At 37.3% G+C, this 20,141-nt stretch overlaps 2 protein-coding genes across 2 annotated transcripts in view; both read right to left on the reverse strand.

The window, feature by feature from the left end:
- The window catches only part of LOC126867630 (uncharacterized), a 647,133-nt gene that overhangs the window by 420,953 nt on the left and 206,039 nt on the right, over positions 1-20,141 (reverse strand). The window lies entirely within an intron of this gene.
- LOC126867640 (uncharacterized) lies at positions 9,641-12,606 on the reverse strand. Its single transcript, XM_050622349.1, has 3 exons — positions 11,612-12,606; positions 10,654-10,745; positions 9,641-10,528 (listed from the first exon to the last, which is right to left on the reverse strand). Exons 1-3 carry the CDS (start codon positions 11,868-11,870, stop codon positions 10,142-10,144), a joined length of 738 nt encoding a protein of 245 aa, XP_050478306.1. The 5' UTR covers positions 11,871-12,606; the 3' UTR covers positions 9,641-10,141.

Below are 20,141 nucleotides of genomic sequence, written 5' to 3' on the forward strand. Positions count from 1 at the left end.
AGCGCCTTAAATTTCGATTCTAAATATCATCGATATATTCTTCCCCTGTCTCGAAATGCATTTATTTCTAATATAATAATTCAATTTAAACTTACTAACTCTATGAAACGTACAAAGGTTCGGCCAGCTATACCACTTCACCCTATACCATAAAAACGATACTAAAGCAAACACGAACAGCAGAGAAACACGTTCTCCCCCTGTCATCGTATAATCGTATCTTGTACAGGTCAGTCGGTAGACCCCCTCTAAGCTGATCCTTCGCTGTATTTTCGAAAATACGATCGTTCCCCATAAATACAGCAAGAAAAACGACGAAACATCGGGGCTCGTGCGGTGGAGCAAGTATGGGATAGAAGAAACGGATGGCGCGCAGCGAAGGGACGTCCGCGACCAAATATGGCGCGCGTGCCAGCTTTGACGAGGCTACCTTCCAAGCCGATCCTTTGCGTATCCCTTCGTCCTTTTTGTCGTCCTGTTCGTCGCTGTCTATATTTATAGTTACGAGCGCGCGAACGAATCTCGTCAGGTGGTCGAAACCCGACTGGTTTGTATTTACGTTCCGTTTAACTGCATAATGTATGCGCATCAACGAAGCGCGCGCTGCTCCATTTTAATCCCCTGGCCAGCCTAACAGGGGGGGTCAGTTCACCCCTTTGGGTGCAAGGGTTTCGTGCGTGTATCAAGAGGAGAGGAAGAGCCAAAAGGGGCCCGCATACGATCAATAACATTCATAATAATATTGTCTTCTATGAAGCTCGAAAGAATCTCGTCGGAAAGAATTATATGGTTTTACACTAATTTTCACATAAATTTCCAACATTATCACGTTACTATTTGATCTACATATTTTGAGGAAGTTTAAGCTGCTAAAAATCAATAGAACGAATATTGTATGCAAAAATATATAAAATATCCAAAGTAGAATGCTTATTATGTTATCTAATGTCATAAAACTTGTATAGTAAAAATTGGCCGGATACTTTCGAGGTCTAATGCATGTTCATGAAAATTTAAATTTGCGTCACATCCCCGCCTAGAAATTAACAATACTATTGGCCATGCACAAGCCCCTGAAGGCAGCAGCTGGTGGGTGTGGAAATTCGTGCGGACTAGTCTCTGTGAAAATGAAACGAGGACGACCTTCGACTGTTGGACACCGTCGAAATGAACCATGACGCACGGCTCTTACGCTCTTGTTGCCGGAACACTACCAGTTATACCCGCGTGTACGCAACCAAATTAATGAATTCACTTTCTCCCTTCCTTCCCTCAACCGCTGGAACGAGTTTGTTATACTCGTTCGAGCTAAGTTGACGGTGCAACGATTAACTTGTCGCTTGGCCACTCGAGGACTCGCGGTTATTGGCCCGCTTGCTGTGTTTTTCCTGTTAACGAGTTGCCAGTTCGACTCGTGTTCCACTGGTTGTTTCGCGAATTTTTATGCTTCAACAAATTCAAGAGTACGTGGAAGTTTAGTTGGTCCGATTTGTCGCTACTTTTCTCCGACTTTGGAATTCTTCGAAAGGTACAGAAGTGGAAGTTGCAAAGTTTGTTTCCCTATCGGTTGGTTTCTACGTAAGTTTAATGCCGTAGCTCGATAAAGTGCCGAGTTTTAATGTAGAATTTAATTATTTTTGTATGCATTAGCATTAAGTATATAATGACATTAATTGTCTATTATCTTGTTGTTATATGCACGAAAATGAGAAAATTGAACATGCATGAATTAATTTATGGGTGCAGTGGGTTTATCGTTGATGGCAGGTTAATGCTATGCCATTATTTACCTATCATAAATTCATTTTGATAAATCCACTACTTAATTCTGTGCTTTCAGGCATCGGAATTTAACGTGGTTAAAATGATTACTTGAAACGATTACTCGCTTAAATAATTCATTACCTTTGCGTAAAATTATATTTTACATTTTTATTGACCCTTTGTAAATAAATTGGATCAGTTTTGTTACTCTTTTTTCGCTAAAGTAAGCTTTTTTCTATTGAAAATGAGAATTTGAAGGAGAGAAATTTAAGGGTGAAATTTCAGTTTGTCAACGATCCAGTTTATCCAGAGAGGATTAAAAATAAATTCAAAACTCTTAAGTACCTAAATAAACTCGTTTAACGCGTTCGCTCGTGGTCGAATTTTCATAAAAAATCATATTTCGTTATTTATATAATTTATTTCTATATTATAAAATCGCACGTAAATTATTCTAGAGACATTTTTCACAGATACTCGAAAATAAATGTCATAAAAGTAGGCGTCGGATCCACGGCGTACACAACGAAAGTGTTAAAAAACCCAAAGCGTGTTAAATTATTAATGTATATTCGCGTAGAAGAAAAAGATGCTCGCGAAATGCAATTTTCCCAACCAAAGTTATTCAAACTTTTACGCGAATGTTCCCTTGCCCGGTGATGGCGCGAGATTAATTTTATGCAAGCTCTAACCACTGAAATTGCATAAAAATTCAAGGAGAATCGAAGCGCGGCTAGGCATTATCAGAGGAAACTGGGGCAACGAAATTATCATATTTCGCGCAAAAAAGCCGGTTCCGTGCATGGAACAGGGTCCGTTCGCCGCCGGAAATAGACCTGGGGTGCGTTCGAAATCGCCAACGGCGGGGAGACTTAATTGTCCAGGTGTACCTATGTAATGTCTGGCTACGTGCTAACTTTGCACGGAAGCGAATTGCAAAATTCTAATTCGCGTCTCGTTTCGTAGAACCGGCCGTGCGAGTTCCACGGTGAATTTCGATTCGCTTACCACGCTCCTTATCGGACAAAAGACAACCATTTTTTCGCGATGTTACATCCGCGCGCAAAGTGAACTCTTCAACCAGCAAATGAGGGAACTTAATTGCAACCACGTAAATTTCCGCGTCTTTGTCTCTTTTCACTCTCGCGGCCCGTGTTATTAATTCCGCGTTATTAAATAAAATATGGCAGCCACGGTACATAAGGAAATGTACCGTGTACATCGTGTGGTTCGCGATGAATAACCGTGCTACCTGAGTTGAAGAGCAACGATATTTGTTACGATTTAAATTATATCGCGTGATGACGTTGCGACGAATACGCTGTTCGTTGACCGATATTCCGGATTTGTCGCCGGAATTTTGCAAGTTGAAAATCAGGTGACGATGGGTTAAAAGAATGCAAGGGAACTTGAATTGTCCAATACTAGAGATGATGCGAGTAGAATATTTCTCGGGATTTAGAATCGTACATTGTTGTATAGCTGCATTTTTTTAGCCTGTCTATGCCAGTAAAATTCATTATGTAAATTATTTTCACTTTTTCGTTTCAGTATTTGAAATTTCGAGTTGAATCCATTATTTCATTATTTAACAAGTACATTTCGATTAACAGATAATTTGAAGTAGTATTCGATTGTTGAAGATAATAGGAAATGTGAAGAATGAGATAAAACTCCGAGGACAACCCGACATGGAACACCGACTTGTTAAATTTTATCTTCTTAAATTATCGAAGTCAATTTTATTACAGAATGTTAGTTTGTTATAAAATATTGTAGAATGTTTCTACAAATACTTTCTAATATTTACATAATAAAGTAACGAAATGGAAAATCGTATCTTGTTTTAAGCTCTCAACAGGTTAAGTATCCAGATAAAGAAATATTTTTATTCGAGCTTCTTTTCTTAAAAAATTGTGACTCATTTTCCAGGGATGAAGTTCTTTTTACGTAGAGTCTATTATCGACAATGTTCATTAACTACGGTCGCCCATCGCGATCGATGAAATTACGACGAATTAAAACACATCGAGGAGACATTCGTGTGGACCGAACCGAAAACGACGCGTAATTCCATTTACATCAACGCGCGTCGCAAGATCGTCGGAATGACCGCGAGCCTTCGAAGCAATTGAACTGTCCACGCATAACCAACCGAGCAGATAAATCGAGCGCAATTACCATCCGCCAAATTGAATCGCGCGTCATAGCCGAATGGAAGTCAAATTTCTCTCTTATCGCTTCGAGCTAGCTCATTATTTGTCTTCGCTAACGAGATTGCCTCGTTCCTTTCTTTTCGCGAATCGTCCATCCACCAGAATGACCGAAAAGTAAATGAACAAAAAAAAAAAAAAGAAAAAGAAAAAAGAAGAACAAGGAAGAGAAAAATTCCAGGTTTCAATGATTCAACGGCGCAAACAGCAAATACTTTTAATTACTGTCGGTTGCCAAGGGTCTTCCTAATTGCATCTCAGATCCTCGAGCATCCTTTCACGTCCGTGAGTGGGCAGGGAATAATTAAAAAGAATAACTATTCGTTATCACGGAGAAAGCAGGTGGTCTGTGGTTAGATCGATCGCAATGTACACTGCCAGTCGCAAGCATTAGGACACTTGGCCCATTTTGCACAGTCGATCTACACTGGCTCGCGAAAGTATTTGAAGAAACCATGCAACTTACAATTACGTTTGTCCATTGAAAAATTGTGTAGTTAATTCTGTAGCCAATATAAGTAGCATTGTCTGTTAAATTTCAGTATAACGATCAAACTGTTCCATCGACTGAAAGTTTTGACAACGAAAGAGCATCTGTACGACGTGAAACATCTCTGATGAGAGACAGACATACGCCGATTGATTTCTAAGCCTACCATATGTGTCATGTAACGTATTAAATAAAATACCTATTACAATTTTCCAACAAATATAACAAATAGATAGTGCTCCGATACTCGTGACTGATAGCGTATGTGTATGTGAGTTTGAGATGGACAGAATACGGTCAGCATGCAAAAGTTCTTATCAAAGCTTTCTCCTACGAATCTTCTCGTTTGACCAACGGAGATCAACGTGTTTGATCTGACATCCGATCGAGCATCTTTCTCGCGAGCTGATCTCGAAACGAGTCCAAGGTTTAGAAAGTGCGACGGGTCAGGTTTCGGTTTTTCTACTTTCCGTGAACCGGTCACTGTCTCGCTAGATCTACTCTCGCGTGAGATCGCTATCCTGCTTATTACTCGCGTACCGCGTAAAGATCATAGCCACCTACGCCGACAGGCTTAATGGAATTAAGATTAGACTCGTCGTGATGCTCGCGTGACGTCGAATAATGATACTCGTTCCAGATTGCGAGCATCTCCTTCTGTTGATCTCCAGATTATTCTAAGTCGGTAAGTGGATGAGAGACACAATGAAATTCTTATACGACTAGTTCATTACTCGTACAATTAAAATACGTAAATAGCTCAGTCCTTCGTTATATGGTAATTAAAATTTCCTTTGTCTTAGAATACGGGATCCTTGAAATATTTAACCATGTACGTGTATAATCCGGTAGATCACCGAATTGCAAAAATTTCATTTCTACGAGTACAGTATGGATTAATTTCTAATAGATACGCAATCAAAGCGATATTCATTGTTCCAATAAAAAATCGTATACGTTAGTAGCAAGGAATTCTTAGATATTTAGTTTTTATAAGAGAAAAAATATAGCATTGAATTGAGATGTCGACGTAAAGAATAAAAGGTCTGTATAAAACTTTACTAATTCCTAAACTTTGCTACCACGTCTCTCAATTTCGCTAAAAAATGTCTTAAGATATCGAAAGTTTCGAGCGATCCAAGTACAATAGCCAAGAATTGTATTTCTCCGAAATTGCTCGATCAGACTTGAGCAGAACACGAATTTCTGTTTTCTCGATCAACTCAACCGTATCTTAGGGAACAGTGGCTGCGAATAAATGGACAATCCGATAAATATCAGCAGAAGAGGGAGCTTTCTCGAACGACTGACTGGAAGAAGCAAACACGGGAGAAGCGAGCCAGAAGATGCAAATGGTAGTAATGAACTGTAGATTCGAAGAACATTATCGGAAAGGGAATAAAGTACCTGCGCAATTTCACGAAAGTATTCTAACACGTTCCTAAGATAGATATTCACGCTGTGTACTAATTTTTTACTAAATATATTTTTGCAATAAATGTCTCGTCATCTCTATGTACACGTTCAGATTGATTTCAAAACTGAACAATATAATCGCGACAGTCGTATTTTGTTACGGTGTTAATGAAATTTCTAAATGTTTTATACAACGTGTAGAGTATAATAGACGCAAAAGTGTTCAATGGTAATTGCTCAAATACCTCTGGGAGGCAGTATAAATCGACGGGGAAGACGGACAAGGTAGGAGATGAAAAAAAATTGCTGAAAGATGGGCGTGTGGATAGAATATGTTACAAGAAGAAAAGAGGCAAAGGAGGGAGGAAAACGATGGCAGCACGTGCCCTGGCTGCCGGTCGAAATCGGTTGGACGATTCCGGACAGGAAACGGGCCCGGCTTCACGGTCGATGGTCAGATCGTATCGATGAAAATTGCAATGGCCTCGCCGCGGCGAAACGTTCCAATTTCGCGAGAGAACAACGACACGCTGCATACACAACGACACTGCGACCCGACTCCAGGTACAGCCAATCGAAATACGTTCGACCATCCCGTCGTCGATCGTACACCCGGTTTTCGAATATGGCGATTGATACTCGTAATGCACATGGAACGAATCTAGTGCCGCTATAAACTCCCGATGGCAAAACCGCCCCATGCCTTGTAATTATAGCTCATACGCCCGTTGCGATTGCGAGCTTATTGTTACTGCATCGTGGTAAAAAGCAGACTTCCGCGCTTGAAAACGACGATGATAATAGGTATTGAAAGAGCGCAATTGGAAAAGTGTTCTCTGGTACTAGTCTCGAGTTGTTGCCATACTCGTTAATGGGAGCAGGGTGGAAGTTGGTGCAAGCTGGAATTGTGTAGAATAGGGAACATTTTCTTCTTTTTTTTAACGATGATCTTTTTTTTATGATATAAGTATCCGTGTCTGGGATTTCTATTTTACGTGTATTTAAGTGTACGTGTACTTTGCACGAGGAACATTTTTATGATACGATCGACTAACGACTTCAATAAAATTTCAAAACGAAACATTTTCGAACCAAAGGTTCTGTTTAGAAGAGGAAAAGCTTATACAGTGCCACGGAAAGTATTTGCGTACGCTATTTTATTTATTATAGTACACGAAGCATTTTCGTGTCAATTAGTAATATTCTCATACCACCAAAAAACGCTTTATTGAAAAATACGTGTATGTGCAAATATTTTTTGTAGCAATTATAAAGTTAATCTAACGCGATTATAAATTTTATTATAGTAGATTTCTTCCTCTTCTCTATAATTTAGGCTTTAAACTTTTTTTTCCTTAGGTAGTAAACCTAATACGAGAAACAATTTTCACACGATTAATGTCGCTAGAAACTGCCTGTTGAGTACAAAGAGTTAACATATTCCAGATGGATAACAAGATATCTTGCTTTTTGTTATCTATTAGAAGGCACTTTAACGAGTTTTCAGTAACAAGTGATAAAAAGTCAGATTCATTACGTAAATTAATTTTTTTTAATAATAATTGAGAATGATAAAAAAAGTTAACGATATTGTAAAAATATTTGCAGACAATTTCAATCAAAATATTTGTTGAAATTAATATCGAATAATTAATAATTTTTAATTGTATCAACAAACGATAAATTATTTAAGAAAATTTATCGGGGAAGGTAATAACTCTAATTATGTTTGCCAATAGAATATTTGAAATTTAATTCGTGTTATACGTTTTAGTATTTACGTGTATATGTATGTGCGTACATATATACGTATGTTTTAACGGACGGAGTACACATTTGCTACTATTAAGATTACTGTACCAAAACAGAAAATTAATCGATTAAATTCTCCCGAGAGAAATTATATCCGAAATTTTTAACTTTAATTAAAATCGAAATATTCGCGAAGTCATAGTTTCATTCTGCAAATTTCTTGGGTCTGTGTACCTATCTAAATAACTATTCTCATACCTACCGACTGCACGCGAATTAAAATATGAATATTTTAAAAACATACAGTCCTGCATATGAATATACGCGAATTACATTTCTAATACTACCGTGCACACGGCTATTGAAACGTACGACTATTCATTTTACATGGATTCATTCAGAACACGGATTTTTAATTCTTCAACACACGTTACATCTATACGTATACACATATCGCTTTAATACGCTCTGAAACCCAGCGACTCTAATCTGGAATTCTCACCACATTTCCATAAAACGGAAAAATGCTAGAAAAATAAACGATAACATAAAGTGGGAGAATAGAAAATGCGATGAGAAGGATAAAGAAGGGTTAAGAAATAGAAAACTGTATTGACAGCTTGGTCACGAAACGAACGTTAATATTGGCCGAGTCCATAGGAAACTTTTGAAACTTTTATCAACGAAGAAAAATTTGCATAGAGTAAGAAACTTCAGGAGGAAAGGAAGCTTGGAATACGTATCAGCGAGGAAGAATCTTATATTGGTACTTCAATATCGGTCTCATCCATTCAAATCCTTCTATTCACGTTCCGTACCAATAGCAATCCCATTTTCGTTATCTACACGTAAAAATGTATCGAATCGGATTCCTTTTAGCGCAGTGATCTGTTGAAATCCAGCTTTGAGAAAAAACTTCGAGACTTTAACGAAGTTTCGTCGTTAATAAAGTATCTTTATCTAAAAAAGGGGACCATCCAAAGAGGATATTAAGCGGAGTGTAATGCCTCGGAGGTGAGTCTAATTGTAAAGCACGCCTCTTTCCTCGGGAAACGTGGCTGCTTGAAAATTTCTCGGTGACCCGTATTCCTTTAATATCGCCATCTCTAGTCCGCTTCATACGCGGCCGATATTGGCTGGATGTGATGAAAACGTTTCGTCGGAAAAATTGCCCACACGTAAAGTGCTACCCAATCTCGTCGCGATCAACATCGACTTTATCCCCAGGTCGGATTCAATATCATGTAAATGGTAACGCAAAGGGTTACCCAGACCGAGTCAGAGTGTCGTTTCGAACGAAAACCAATCGGCCATGCAGAGTAACTAGCAGTTAAATCGGCGGACACTTGACTGCGAGTTTGCTGATAAAACTATCGAAAGCGAAACGCATACTTTTTTCGGTCATGTTCGCATCGATGCGTATTTTTGGAGCAATTGAACTTCAAAGCGTTATTTTTTTATGTGGATTGGTTCTACTTCTTTCGAAGCAATTTGTAACGTTTATTTGAATGAGTTTTTTTTAACGGTACATTTTTTGAAACATTTTTTCACGCGCTTGGTCTTTCTCGTTACAGTAAATTAAACGTTTATTTTCAGTGAATATTAATTAATCGAAGTGAAATTTAATCAGAGAATCGTACGTTGCTAAATTAAATTTGAGAAAATACCAAGTTTTTTGATATGAAATGTATGTATAAAAAATCTTTCTTTTCAATGACGATGACGCTTGATTTGCGAAAAGATCATTAATCAATTGTAGACCCTTGACAGGATACAGCAGTGACATTTCCTGCGGCACACCTGTACCGTCCTCGATTGCGATTATTCAAGCTTGAATCCGTATCAAAGCATTACTAACACGTATGTTGGGAACAACAAAGAGACTAATGTATTTCTTTTGTCGTGTAATGGGTATAATACACATTATGCATTACAAAGAAGTAATACGCACGATACGTCTGTCTATCAACTTCTCGGACTTGAAAATAAATATTCGTTATCAAACTGCGTAGACAAATTACATAAAGATTTAATTTCTCAATATATCACATATGGTTCTTAGATATATCAATTTCGTTAGATCTTATATTAAAATATCATCCTCTGTTCCATTTAATTGTACAAAAAAATCTAAAATCGATATCTGTATTGGTTTCTAAGAGAACAAGTTATAACAATTTATTTGGTACACCCTGTGTATAAATAGACATAAATATAATATGATATGTATAATATATTACACGTACAATAGGTTCGTTAGCAATATCCAACCAGTTCCTATAAAAAGCCAATAACTATTTTAAATTAACTTCTATTTACACTTTCAACATTTCTACACGCGTTCGTTTTTTCTTGTATAAAATAAGCTTGCTCGCAATTTCAATCAACCATTTGATAAACAAAACGAAATAATCAACCGAAGCTTAAAACTTGCAACGAGAAAAATTATATCGTTGCAACGATCACAGTACAATTCATCGTCGCTATTAACAATTCGATGCTGAATTTAATTAAATATTTCGCTCTCGTTCTCCAGATCACTGATTACTTCGTTCTTAAAGTCGTGTTCTTGCTGAGTGCTTTCGTTCTGTTGCAACCAAATGCACTGAACTACGTTAGGTTCAGTCTGCGTGTTCGTCGAAACTGAACTAGACTGATTGTAATAACCCATGTCAGCGTTAAAAAGAATATCACTTATGGCGTGCTGAACTGCGCTTCGAGTACGAGCTGAATAGCGTTTCAATTTATTCGCCACGAACATTCCGTAGCTGTAACACTCGTCCTCGCTTGGTGTTTCCACTGCCTTAGACATCTTTTCTATTCGTTCGTTCTCTGATTGCGGTTTGTTTACTTTGATAGGTGGAGGAGAATGTTCGTCGCGATTAACGTTAACCTACAAATTATTCATCAAATCGTTAAATTTGTTGTTTACCTGTCGATAATTTCGAGATTCGATTCGATTTTGAAAGATTTCAGAAGACTTTTTTTTTTTATAGAATTACGTTTTGAAATACTTACAAAAGATTTGTTGGAACGGAGAACATCTTTTTCGATAAGAAAAGTTAATGAATCATAAAGGAACCATGTGGATCCCGAAGGTCTGTCAGAATCTAGATAGAGAATTATAAAATAAACTATTACTAACAATGATTTCATTAATGATAACATCATCGAACAAACGGAAACCGGGTCACTATCTGTGTTGAGAACAAGTTCTTTCGGACTTGTTTACGTTTCTTTCACGTTGTTCTCGACAACGAATTTTCGCTGCTTGCCTTCGTGCACGTCTTCCATCGAAATCGATTCTGTCGAAATGCGCGCTTCTACGAAATTGTTGTAGCAGTAGAAACACATTCTCTATGTTGTTTTTCTTTGTAAAGGCGAGAACAGAAATTGGACAAAAAAGTCTTACAGATTCATAGAATAGAAGCATATTTCATCTCATTTCATTCAAGATGATCACGAGCTAGAAATATTTTTAACCCATCGAGCGATTATGTCGTATATGTACCATTCAGAACCAGAGTCCATTCATAATGGAAATGACGGCTATAATGAAAACTATTGTGTCTCAATGTACATGTTTATGTCGAATATGTTGACTTATGAGACCTTTGTGTATTGAACCTTGAAATATCTAATCATACTAACATACTCTTTAAAAGTTATCTTCTGTGCAATAACAAGTTTAATCCTCGAGATGCTAAAGTATTGATATTGACAAAGAAGTATTATTATATAATTGTTTGTACGCTGATGCGAAGAAATCGCGCCACTGTGATGTACACATTCGGTGATAAACCATAACGCCCGAGAGGTTAAAACAGAAGAGGGAGACCTAAATATTAGCTCAGGGCGTCTAGAAAATTGGTCAAGAAACAAATAGAACATGGACTTGAATCGCAAAGAACCCAATTTCCGTATCTACAGTCTCGAGAATCCCAATTCCTCCAATGATTAAATTCATCCAACATACCTCCCTCAGCCATCTCGCTAATCTTCCTTACTTTTACCCTCTCTCTCCTAAACGAGGAAAGAATGGTATCCATCTTTCTCTTGCATTCCAATGAAGACACCGGTTTTTTAATAATCAAGGAGAGTTCATCAGCGACTTCTTGCCAAGCATCGTGTCGTCTATTTTTTTGATGGTATTCAGAGTTCCCCGGGTTCCATAGAACCTCCTTGTTCTTGTATAAGTTCACCAGCGAGAGCCCCATATCTTTCGACCAATCCATAATTTCTCCTCAATGACAAACTTTCATTAATGAACGATAGAAATCGACGAATAAGGATTGTAAGATGAACGATAGGAATATAGAAAGACGTGAACACAAAGAAATACACTAGAAATTCGTTCCTTCCTCTAACGTCGGTAGGAGTACACTGGTTGCGCGGCGCTGCCTGTTCGCTGTCGAGGCCGCTGTTCGCGTACACACAGGCGCAACGCGCCGCGCGGAACGTGCTCGAAGCACTTGAAACCGTTGGTTTAATGGCCGCTGGGAAGAGGCCACACGACCGTGGAAGAGACCGACCGACCGTTCGCGCGCACACAAGCGCGCACACAGCCGCGCACACAGCCGCGTTCACAGCCGCGTTCACAGCCGCGTTCACAGCCGCGTTCCAGCCACGGCGCGCTGAGAAATACGCCAGCGTATTTCGTCCAAAATGGCCGCTCCTCGCCGTTCTCGAGTACACTTTGCACGACTCGACGCAATGTCTTCTATGCGGAGGAACGTGACCCAACGTATTTTACGTCGCGACGTTCCAACACCGTCACCAGCCAAGCAAACATGTTTACACTGACAACGTCTCAGGACGATTGAAAAGGAATTGGGAGAATCGATGTGCTATTGTGCTATCGGAACTTCGATTATAAGAATCGTTTGTTCCTCAAAGGAGTCCCAAGTTATAAGCTTTGTTTAGACTTTGAAGGAGGGTAAGATTCTTTGGATGGGTAAAGAGTTTGGATGTTCCGACTTGAACCCACCGATCTTCAAGTTCGTGGCATTAATGGTTCACAGCTAACATTACGTTTACCAAATTCTTCTCATCGCGGCTAAATTTCTTTTTATATGCATGTAATCTTGGATGTGACGCAAAGTTCCATTTTTCAGGAGAAATAACTTGGAGATCAATCCAGTGCGTGTGCATCTAACATAGTAGCTTTATTACTATTATCTGAAATCGTAAGTAAACGTTGAAAATAAAAATTGCTTCTTACATTCCTATTTAAATTATAATTGCTGTAATATCCTGGAAGGACCGTAGGAAAGACAAATTTGTAGGTAAAGTTGAGACCGGACATATCTTTCAAACCAAGGAATCTATCTCTATATGGCATATATAATTGATAGACACTTATTGCTAGAGTGATTTGATCGCTCTAACGATCAAGAGAAGACCTAGGTTGATCCTAAGACTACCCTGTTGCCTTCCACTTCATAAAGCATCCTGAACTTTCTCAAAGAAGGTAAATGGGCATATCGATCAACTAACTACAAACTTTTAAATATTTCCTAAAGTAGCCCCGACCGCACTCTATTTAGTCCTTCGCAGAACTTTTTACGACGTACCCTCTATTAAGCTCCCGCAAAGGAAATTTGTCGTAAAATAAAATTCCTTTTCAAACATTTTACACAAAATTAATTCGACACGTGAACACCTGTGAGAGACTTTTTAATTATAGAACGAATACAAAGTTGCAAGGACCGACTAATAGGTACGGGAATATTCGTGGCAAATACGACCTGTCGCGCAGTGTCGCGCACAGAGACTGAGCAGTTCTGGAAAATGCAGTTTCGTACAACAAAAAGTTATTGCGCGATTTCGACTTATTTTGAAACACTCCATTTGTAGCACGAATTACTTGTCTACTCTATAAACGTGAGTTGTCAGATGGTTGTCGAGACATTTGTTAGACCTGGTACGAAGTTTGAGGATTCGAGGTTTGGGGAAATTACAAACGTTGAAACGAAGGTAGAAAAAGACGGCGTAGAAAACTAAAACAATTCAAATCTGCAGTTCATAATTACGAGATAAGTTCTAGAAATTGAAATTTCATCCTCTTTTATAAATTAACTTATTTTGTACCAATTACTCGTAGATGAAGATATTACGATTGATCGATAATTTAAATACGTCGGTTGAATTCGACTGTAAATTCTGGAATAAAGCGGCAAATCCTTTGATACGAAGTTGCGAGGACAAAATGGAACAGAGTTTCCTTACGCACCCTCGTCGTACAACTTTGACCTATACCCTTGTCGCATAATCACGTAAAAATGATTTTGACTAAAAATATACAAATTGTTCCCAAGGAACTACGTATGATTGAAGTTTCATTTATAAAAAAGGAACGACATTTTACACGCATCAAGCTAGTACCACTGACTATCCACGTCGTTATTCTTTTTATACATGTAGGTAACATTAGTAGCCTGAATGGAAAGTTCCTCGGTCATCAATAACCAATGTTGCGTGTTATAATACATATATGTTACAAGATTTTATTGCACATATGTAACTACAACAGTTTTACTACGCTATACGATAAAAAGACTATCGCAACGAGTTCTTGAATTCGTGTTTATACCAAGCTTGTATATGGTTTGGCCAATCAGTAGAATAAGAATAGTAGAATAAGAAAGTAGGGTAAGACGATAAATTTATACGTACTACGCACACAATAGCGTAAGAGTATAGTGCCTTATAGAAATAATAAATTATCTGATCATCCTCATAACTAGAAAAAACAAAACGAATTAGCTTGATATATTATATAACAAAATTATACTATATAGATATATTTATATTGTATCCATATTAAAATTGAAATCGATCTATTTGAAATTGATTTGACTTTACATACTGTATTAACTTTTAATTTCATGATTATAGAAATCTCTGAGAAATGTCTCGGTTAACAGGTTAAAAGTAGCACTGTATTCTTTTGAATTGTTATAATTTGATCCGTGCATTGAACATCGACTATTTTAAACATCGTTTGCATATAATCTCTTTGATGATTCATTGGAATGCAGGGACCACGCGGATCGGATTTTTAGTGCTGTTCAACTTATTGTTCGGAACAAATGCCGTGCACGTTCTACAGCAACGCACAAGTGCTTGTGTTATGAGTGTGTCGCGGTTTAGTCTTCATGGAACCAAAGTTGCATTATAATGACATACCGTGTATTATAATGTTATTAGATCTCTTTATGACTAACAGGATAATCTAGATAGTGTGCAACATATGAACTTCAATTTAAATTAATACTTTTGCAATAGGAACTCATGAGTCACACTGTCGATCAAATATATTTTTCATGCTAGATATGAAAATAAAGCAATTAAGTTTTATAATTAGCATTACATTAAGCGAGAAATAACGTAACTTTCTTCATTTTGTATAATTTACATATCCTTGTAACACGTGTGTGGATAATTCCTTGTCTGAGAAATAAATCTACGTGGAAAACAAAAATAATTCTGTTACGTATATTTGTTAAATCTTGAAATTAAATCTTAAGAAGTGAGCAAAACGGGGACGATAAATTCGCTTTCGAATCGGTTGGATGCATTCGCGCGTGCAGAAAAATTCCTCGAGAGTACGGTCACTCGTACGAAAAGGTCGACTTTCCTTTTTGCGGTATCGAGATTGTATGCTGTAAAACGATACGAATTGATTGCAGCAATGACATTCGACTATCGTTGCGGCGCGGCGCGCGGTATGAGCTCCAGGGGGAGCCGAGATATTGGCCTCGAAGAGGTTAAAATTTTCGAAGGCAGGGTATATCGGAAAAAGGAGACACTTCATTACCGCGTCACGCTATCGACTCCATATAATACTAGTTCTCTCTTATCCTCTACGTGACTCAATTTACTCGCGCGATTGCGGTTCTATTACCCGGCGAGCGACCGTCGCGCTTGTTAGAATCAGGCGTTAGAAGTTTCTTCGTCTCGGGCATTAACTTCCTCGAAATGAAATTCCGGTGAAAACTACTATACGAAATGCTACTTTCCGCGATTTCTCTAAATTAGGAGATTGCCGGTAGGAAAATATACTGAAACTTTTCGTAAAGCTTATTCCGTTTAGAACTTTTGTAATGGTCTTTAAATGGTTGTGTGCTATTTTTAAATGATATACGGGAGAAATTAATGGTAATTGGATCACGTGCTTTATTTCGAACATAATGATGTTTCTGATTATTTAGATTTGTGCAAATATATAGAATTAATTATTTTCAGGAACATTTTATCTTTCTTACGTAATATCTATATATATAAGAACAGTCTTTTGAATAAAATTATATGTTGGAAGTGTATAAGAAGCTTGTGCTTTGAATCGTATCTTCATATTAAAGGAAACACCAATTTCGCTTTAATTTACGATGTCTAATTGTTATTTCATTTGACTACAAATTAGTCTACACAGAATTACTTAATTAGTGTTGTACGATATTACATGGCATCGGTATTAAGAGATTTAATCATTATACATTATACTATCTATCGTGTAACCTATTTTATGTACGGCACAAGTTATTTAGCACAGCGCACCTTCCAAGGAATTAACATAACTCACATCAATCGATTCAAATTAACTTCCATCTTATTCATTCCCTTTCCAATACTCTTATATAATGAAATACAATCACATTCCAGCATAGTTATGTATAACCAATATCGATTTCGACATAAAATAATTGCTCTAAGTGCGTTACTCTAATGTTAGATCGATCGTACACTCGTGCACAAACGTCTTAGGACAGCAGTTACATTTGCCCTAAATTTGGGATGAATCGAAACCATTCGAATGTACGAAGTAATTACATTCTATTATATGTGACAAATTCTTTGTTTCGTTATTGGGAACACGAAAAATCTTCAAAAATGAGAGAATTTGTTAATATTTAGATCAATCTGACCAAAAGAACCAATTCGTAATTTTTCATAGAAACTTTATAGACTTAGAATGATACATTTCTATAGAATATATAAATAAAATTGCCTTATATATATTTTTTATGATTTCGTTGAGTCAAACCGTTTGATAAGTTTTGTACTTCAATTTGTAATTCCGTGTAGTATTAATCTTCATAACCAAACGTTATATACTTTTTCTTCTCTTCGCAAATACCCCATAATTTCTTGCTATTCTCTGTCTATTAAAAACAGCACCTGTTCTTAGACCTTCGGGCGAGAATAGATGATTCAGTTTTAAAACAAAGAAAATTCTGTAACAGCTGTATCTTCTACAAATTCGCGGTTTTGTCATCATAAAACGTTCGCTATTAACATGTTTACGAGACGGGCTCTTCAACGTTTGCATTTCCACCGGCTGCCATGCGTCGATTGATATTTATCTCGTACGCGGATCAATTTGCGCGAACGATTGCGCTTACGGTTACAATGCAAGCGAATCGAATGTATGTTCGCTGGAAACGGTAAACTCGATGGAACACGGAGCCTCCCAGCAATCGGGGCTTCGGTCTTTCGAGCGAATGAGAGTGCATCGCAAGCGCCGCGCCGATCGCTAATTCGAATTCAAATCACGTCCCTCGCTCCGTACGTCTACGCACCGCCATTAAGTTGTGTACAGGTAACCGGTGCCGGTCGAATCGAAACATACTGTTCACCGACTTCCAAAGAAATTTTATTGTACAGGTGAATTGGTTTCGTTTATTCAACTGTCCTTGTTTTAGGTTGGAGTACTTAAATATATTTTACTTCGTTAAATTTTCTTTGTGGTCGTTGTCCTTTTATTGAAAATAGTTTCGAATATCCGAATTAACGAACGGTTCTGTAATGTACTAAAGTCAACCAAAATAAGTAAGTACCTGTCCTAGATTTCTGGTACATTTTCTAAAAGCTCAGAACGTTTTAGTAAAAAGTATTAAGTTTGAACATAAATAACGTAATCTAGCTGCGGGACATAAGAATATGTTTGCTTATCACCATTAATTACCATTAATATCTAATTGTGAAAATACTCTTTGGATGTCAATGTCGTGGAATAAAAAGTTGAAAGAAACCAAAATTTAACAAAATAAAAATATTCTATTGGAAGATTAAAAATTGTCAAGCTTAAGAAATTGAAAAATTCGCAACATTCAAGAACGTTTTTTTTTCAATGATCAGTGCAAGTATCCGCTTGAAATAGTTTCGCTCCGTTTTGATTTTGAAATCGTTAACGAGGAGCACTATGAGCATGCGAAAATATTTATGCACTTCTAACACGCTTCGTATAAACTTTGTCCCGAGATGTAGATCATATCAATCAGTTGACGCATAGATAATTTTAAAGCACACGTCCCGCCACACGAATGAATGGCGCTGCATAAGTAAATGGTTGAATGAACGGAAAGAACGAGTGCCAAGTGCGAAAACAAGAATGGAAGTGTGTTCCTTACCCAAGCTACATATAAGCTGCTCTTATGCACACTGTTTACATCTCTGCCGTAATCTGTATAAACTGTGTGTTCTGTCTATGACGGTGAGCTTCTGCACTGAGATACTTCAAGAGAAAATTTTCGAGAACTCGGTCAATGTACTTTAGTGACCTCGATTAATTTTTGTACTCCGCCATGAGCTCATTTAAATATTTATTTTTATTCAGCGTATGTTTTACCCGATACATTAGCATATGTAAAATGCTATTGTATAGATCGAAAAATAGTCGGTTAATTAATTTTCTATAACTGTTGATATTATTTTGCAACTCACGAAAAACATGATAATTCGTAGAGATATGGTAAATAAAGCGAAATCTCTCATCCGGAGTTTACAAGCGTATATTTTTAAACTACAATACATTTTTAATTCCGTACACGCCATACATGTTGCACTTTGCGAAATTTTTATTCGTTAACATTACATAATCCACGTCCAAGATAATTTTATTAAAACTTAATCCACGTTTATGAAGAGCATTATTCTCTTGCTTGTACGCATTTTCATAACAATAAAATAACCTTCTATCTACATACAACGTGTCTAAAATTCAACTCAAACAATACACCTCGTACAATAACGATTGCCGAATAAATGATTTCTGTATGGTATTTATGATGTTATGGTAATCGGTATTACGTATAATATGCATTACAAAAAATGAACGATAGGAATAAAGGATATAAATTATACGATGTAATATTTGCTCCAGAATATATTTCGTGGCAATAACGCCCAAATCCGAGATTACGTTAACAGCTAACCGATATTCGCGAATTTAACATGGTGTTTTGTCTCGCGGGCAGATCGTGAAAGCAACTCGTGATAAGATCGCGCGATAAAAGTACCATTTAACGAAAACGAAAGGTGACGTTATCGGTGACAACGTTATCATATTACCAGGCGTTATTCACCTCGTTGGTCACGAAATACGTGACTATACTTTTATACATATCGACTGTCAGATTACGAAACTCCATTCTAGTAGAACAAGATTCTAAGAATCGATAGGTGATAGTATTGTGGATTACGTGATCAGAGAGAGAAACTAGAGGAAACGGAAAAGGCAAATAAAAAAAGGGCAGTTAAGTATAATTCCATTCATATTGCTTTGATAAAATTTCTATGTAAATTACAAATTTTATTTCTCTATATAACGTAGGATGAATTAACAGTTGATTGGTTAAGATGGATGATCAAATAGTTTCGAGAAAATATAACGTGTCATTAGCTTCTGCGCAAGCAAGTTGTGGACGAAATAAAATTCACGTTCAACGGAACTAAAGCTGATTTCCATCGATTCTGGACATAGAATTATCTCCCAGCTTTACCTAATCCCGTGATTGCAGCGAAGAGAATAATTTATCCACTTTGGAAGCACTTGGTACACCGACTATTTAGCTAGCCGTGGGAAAGACTCGAGAAACGACGTAACGCTAGTACTAAGACCTGTTATACATTGTAGCCACTTAACGACCATCCTAACAGCTGTCTTAGCGGCTGTCATTAGCAAGCTTGGTCCTCTTTCGCCAAACATGGTAGTTCATCCCGCAAGGTGAGAGCAATTCCCGTGCCTTTCGATTGTTCAGGCTGAAAATGCAAATGATAAGATCTTGCCACTTACAGTACTTCGACGATACAAACAATGAAATTAATTATTAAATGATGCAACGAGTGCCTGTTAATGTTTTATAACATTCGATAAGTGCATAAAATAAACGAGTAAGGTGTGAAACTTGTATTCAGGAATCTTTGTAATACAGAGACAAAAGCGCAAATATTATGTGGAGAATATGTTCCTTACATCAAGATAGAGAGCGATTTTTATCGTCTTGCTGACGTAGAAAATCCTATTCTTACTCGCGATAATACCTATCCAAACATTTCAACGTCCGAATTACAGAAACAAAGAATTCAGACGTATCATTCTGTTTTATTCACTGCGCTCCATAGAATTATGTATCTCCCGCGTCAGCATTTTCTGGGAGATTCTATTTTTCATGTGATATTTTTTTGAAGAAACACGTGAGAAATCATAGATCGTAAAATTCCGA

The sequence above is a fragment of the Bombus huntii genome, chromosome 7 (genome assembly GCF_024542735.1).
Source record: "Bombus huntii isolate Logan2020A chromosome 7, iyBomHunt1.1, whole genome shotgun sequence".
In the NCBI taxonomy this organism is placed as follows: domain Eukaryota; kingdom Metazoa; phylum Arthropoda; class Insecta; order Hymenoptera; family Apidae; genus Bombus; species Bombus huntii.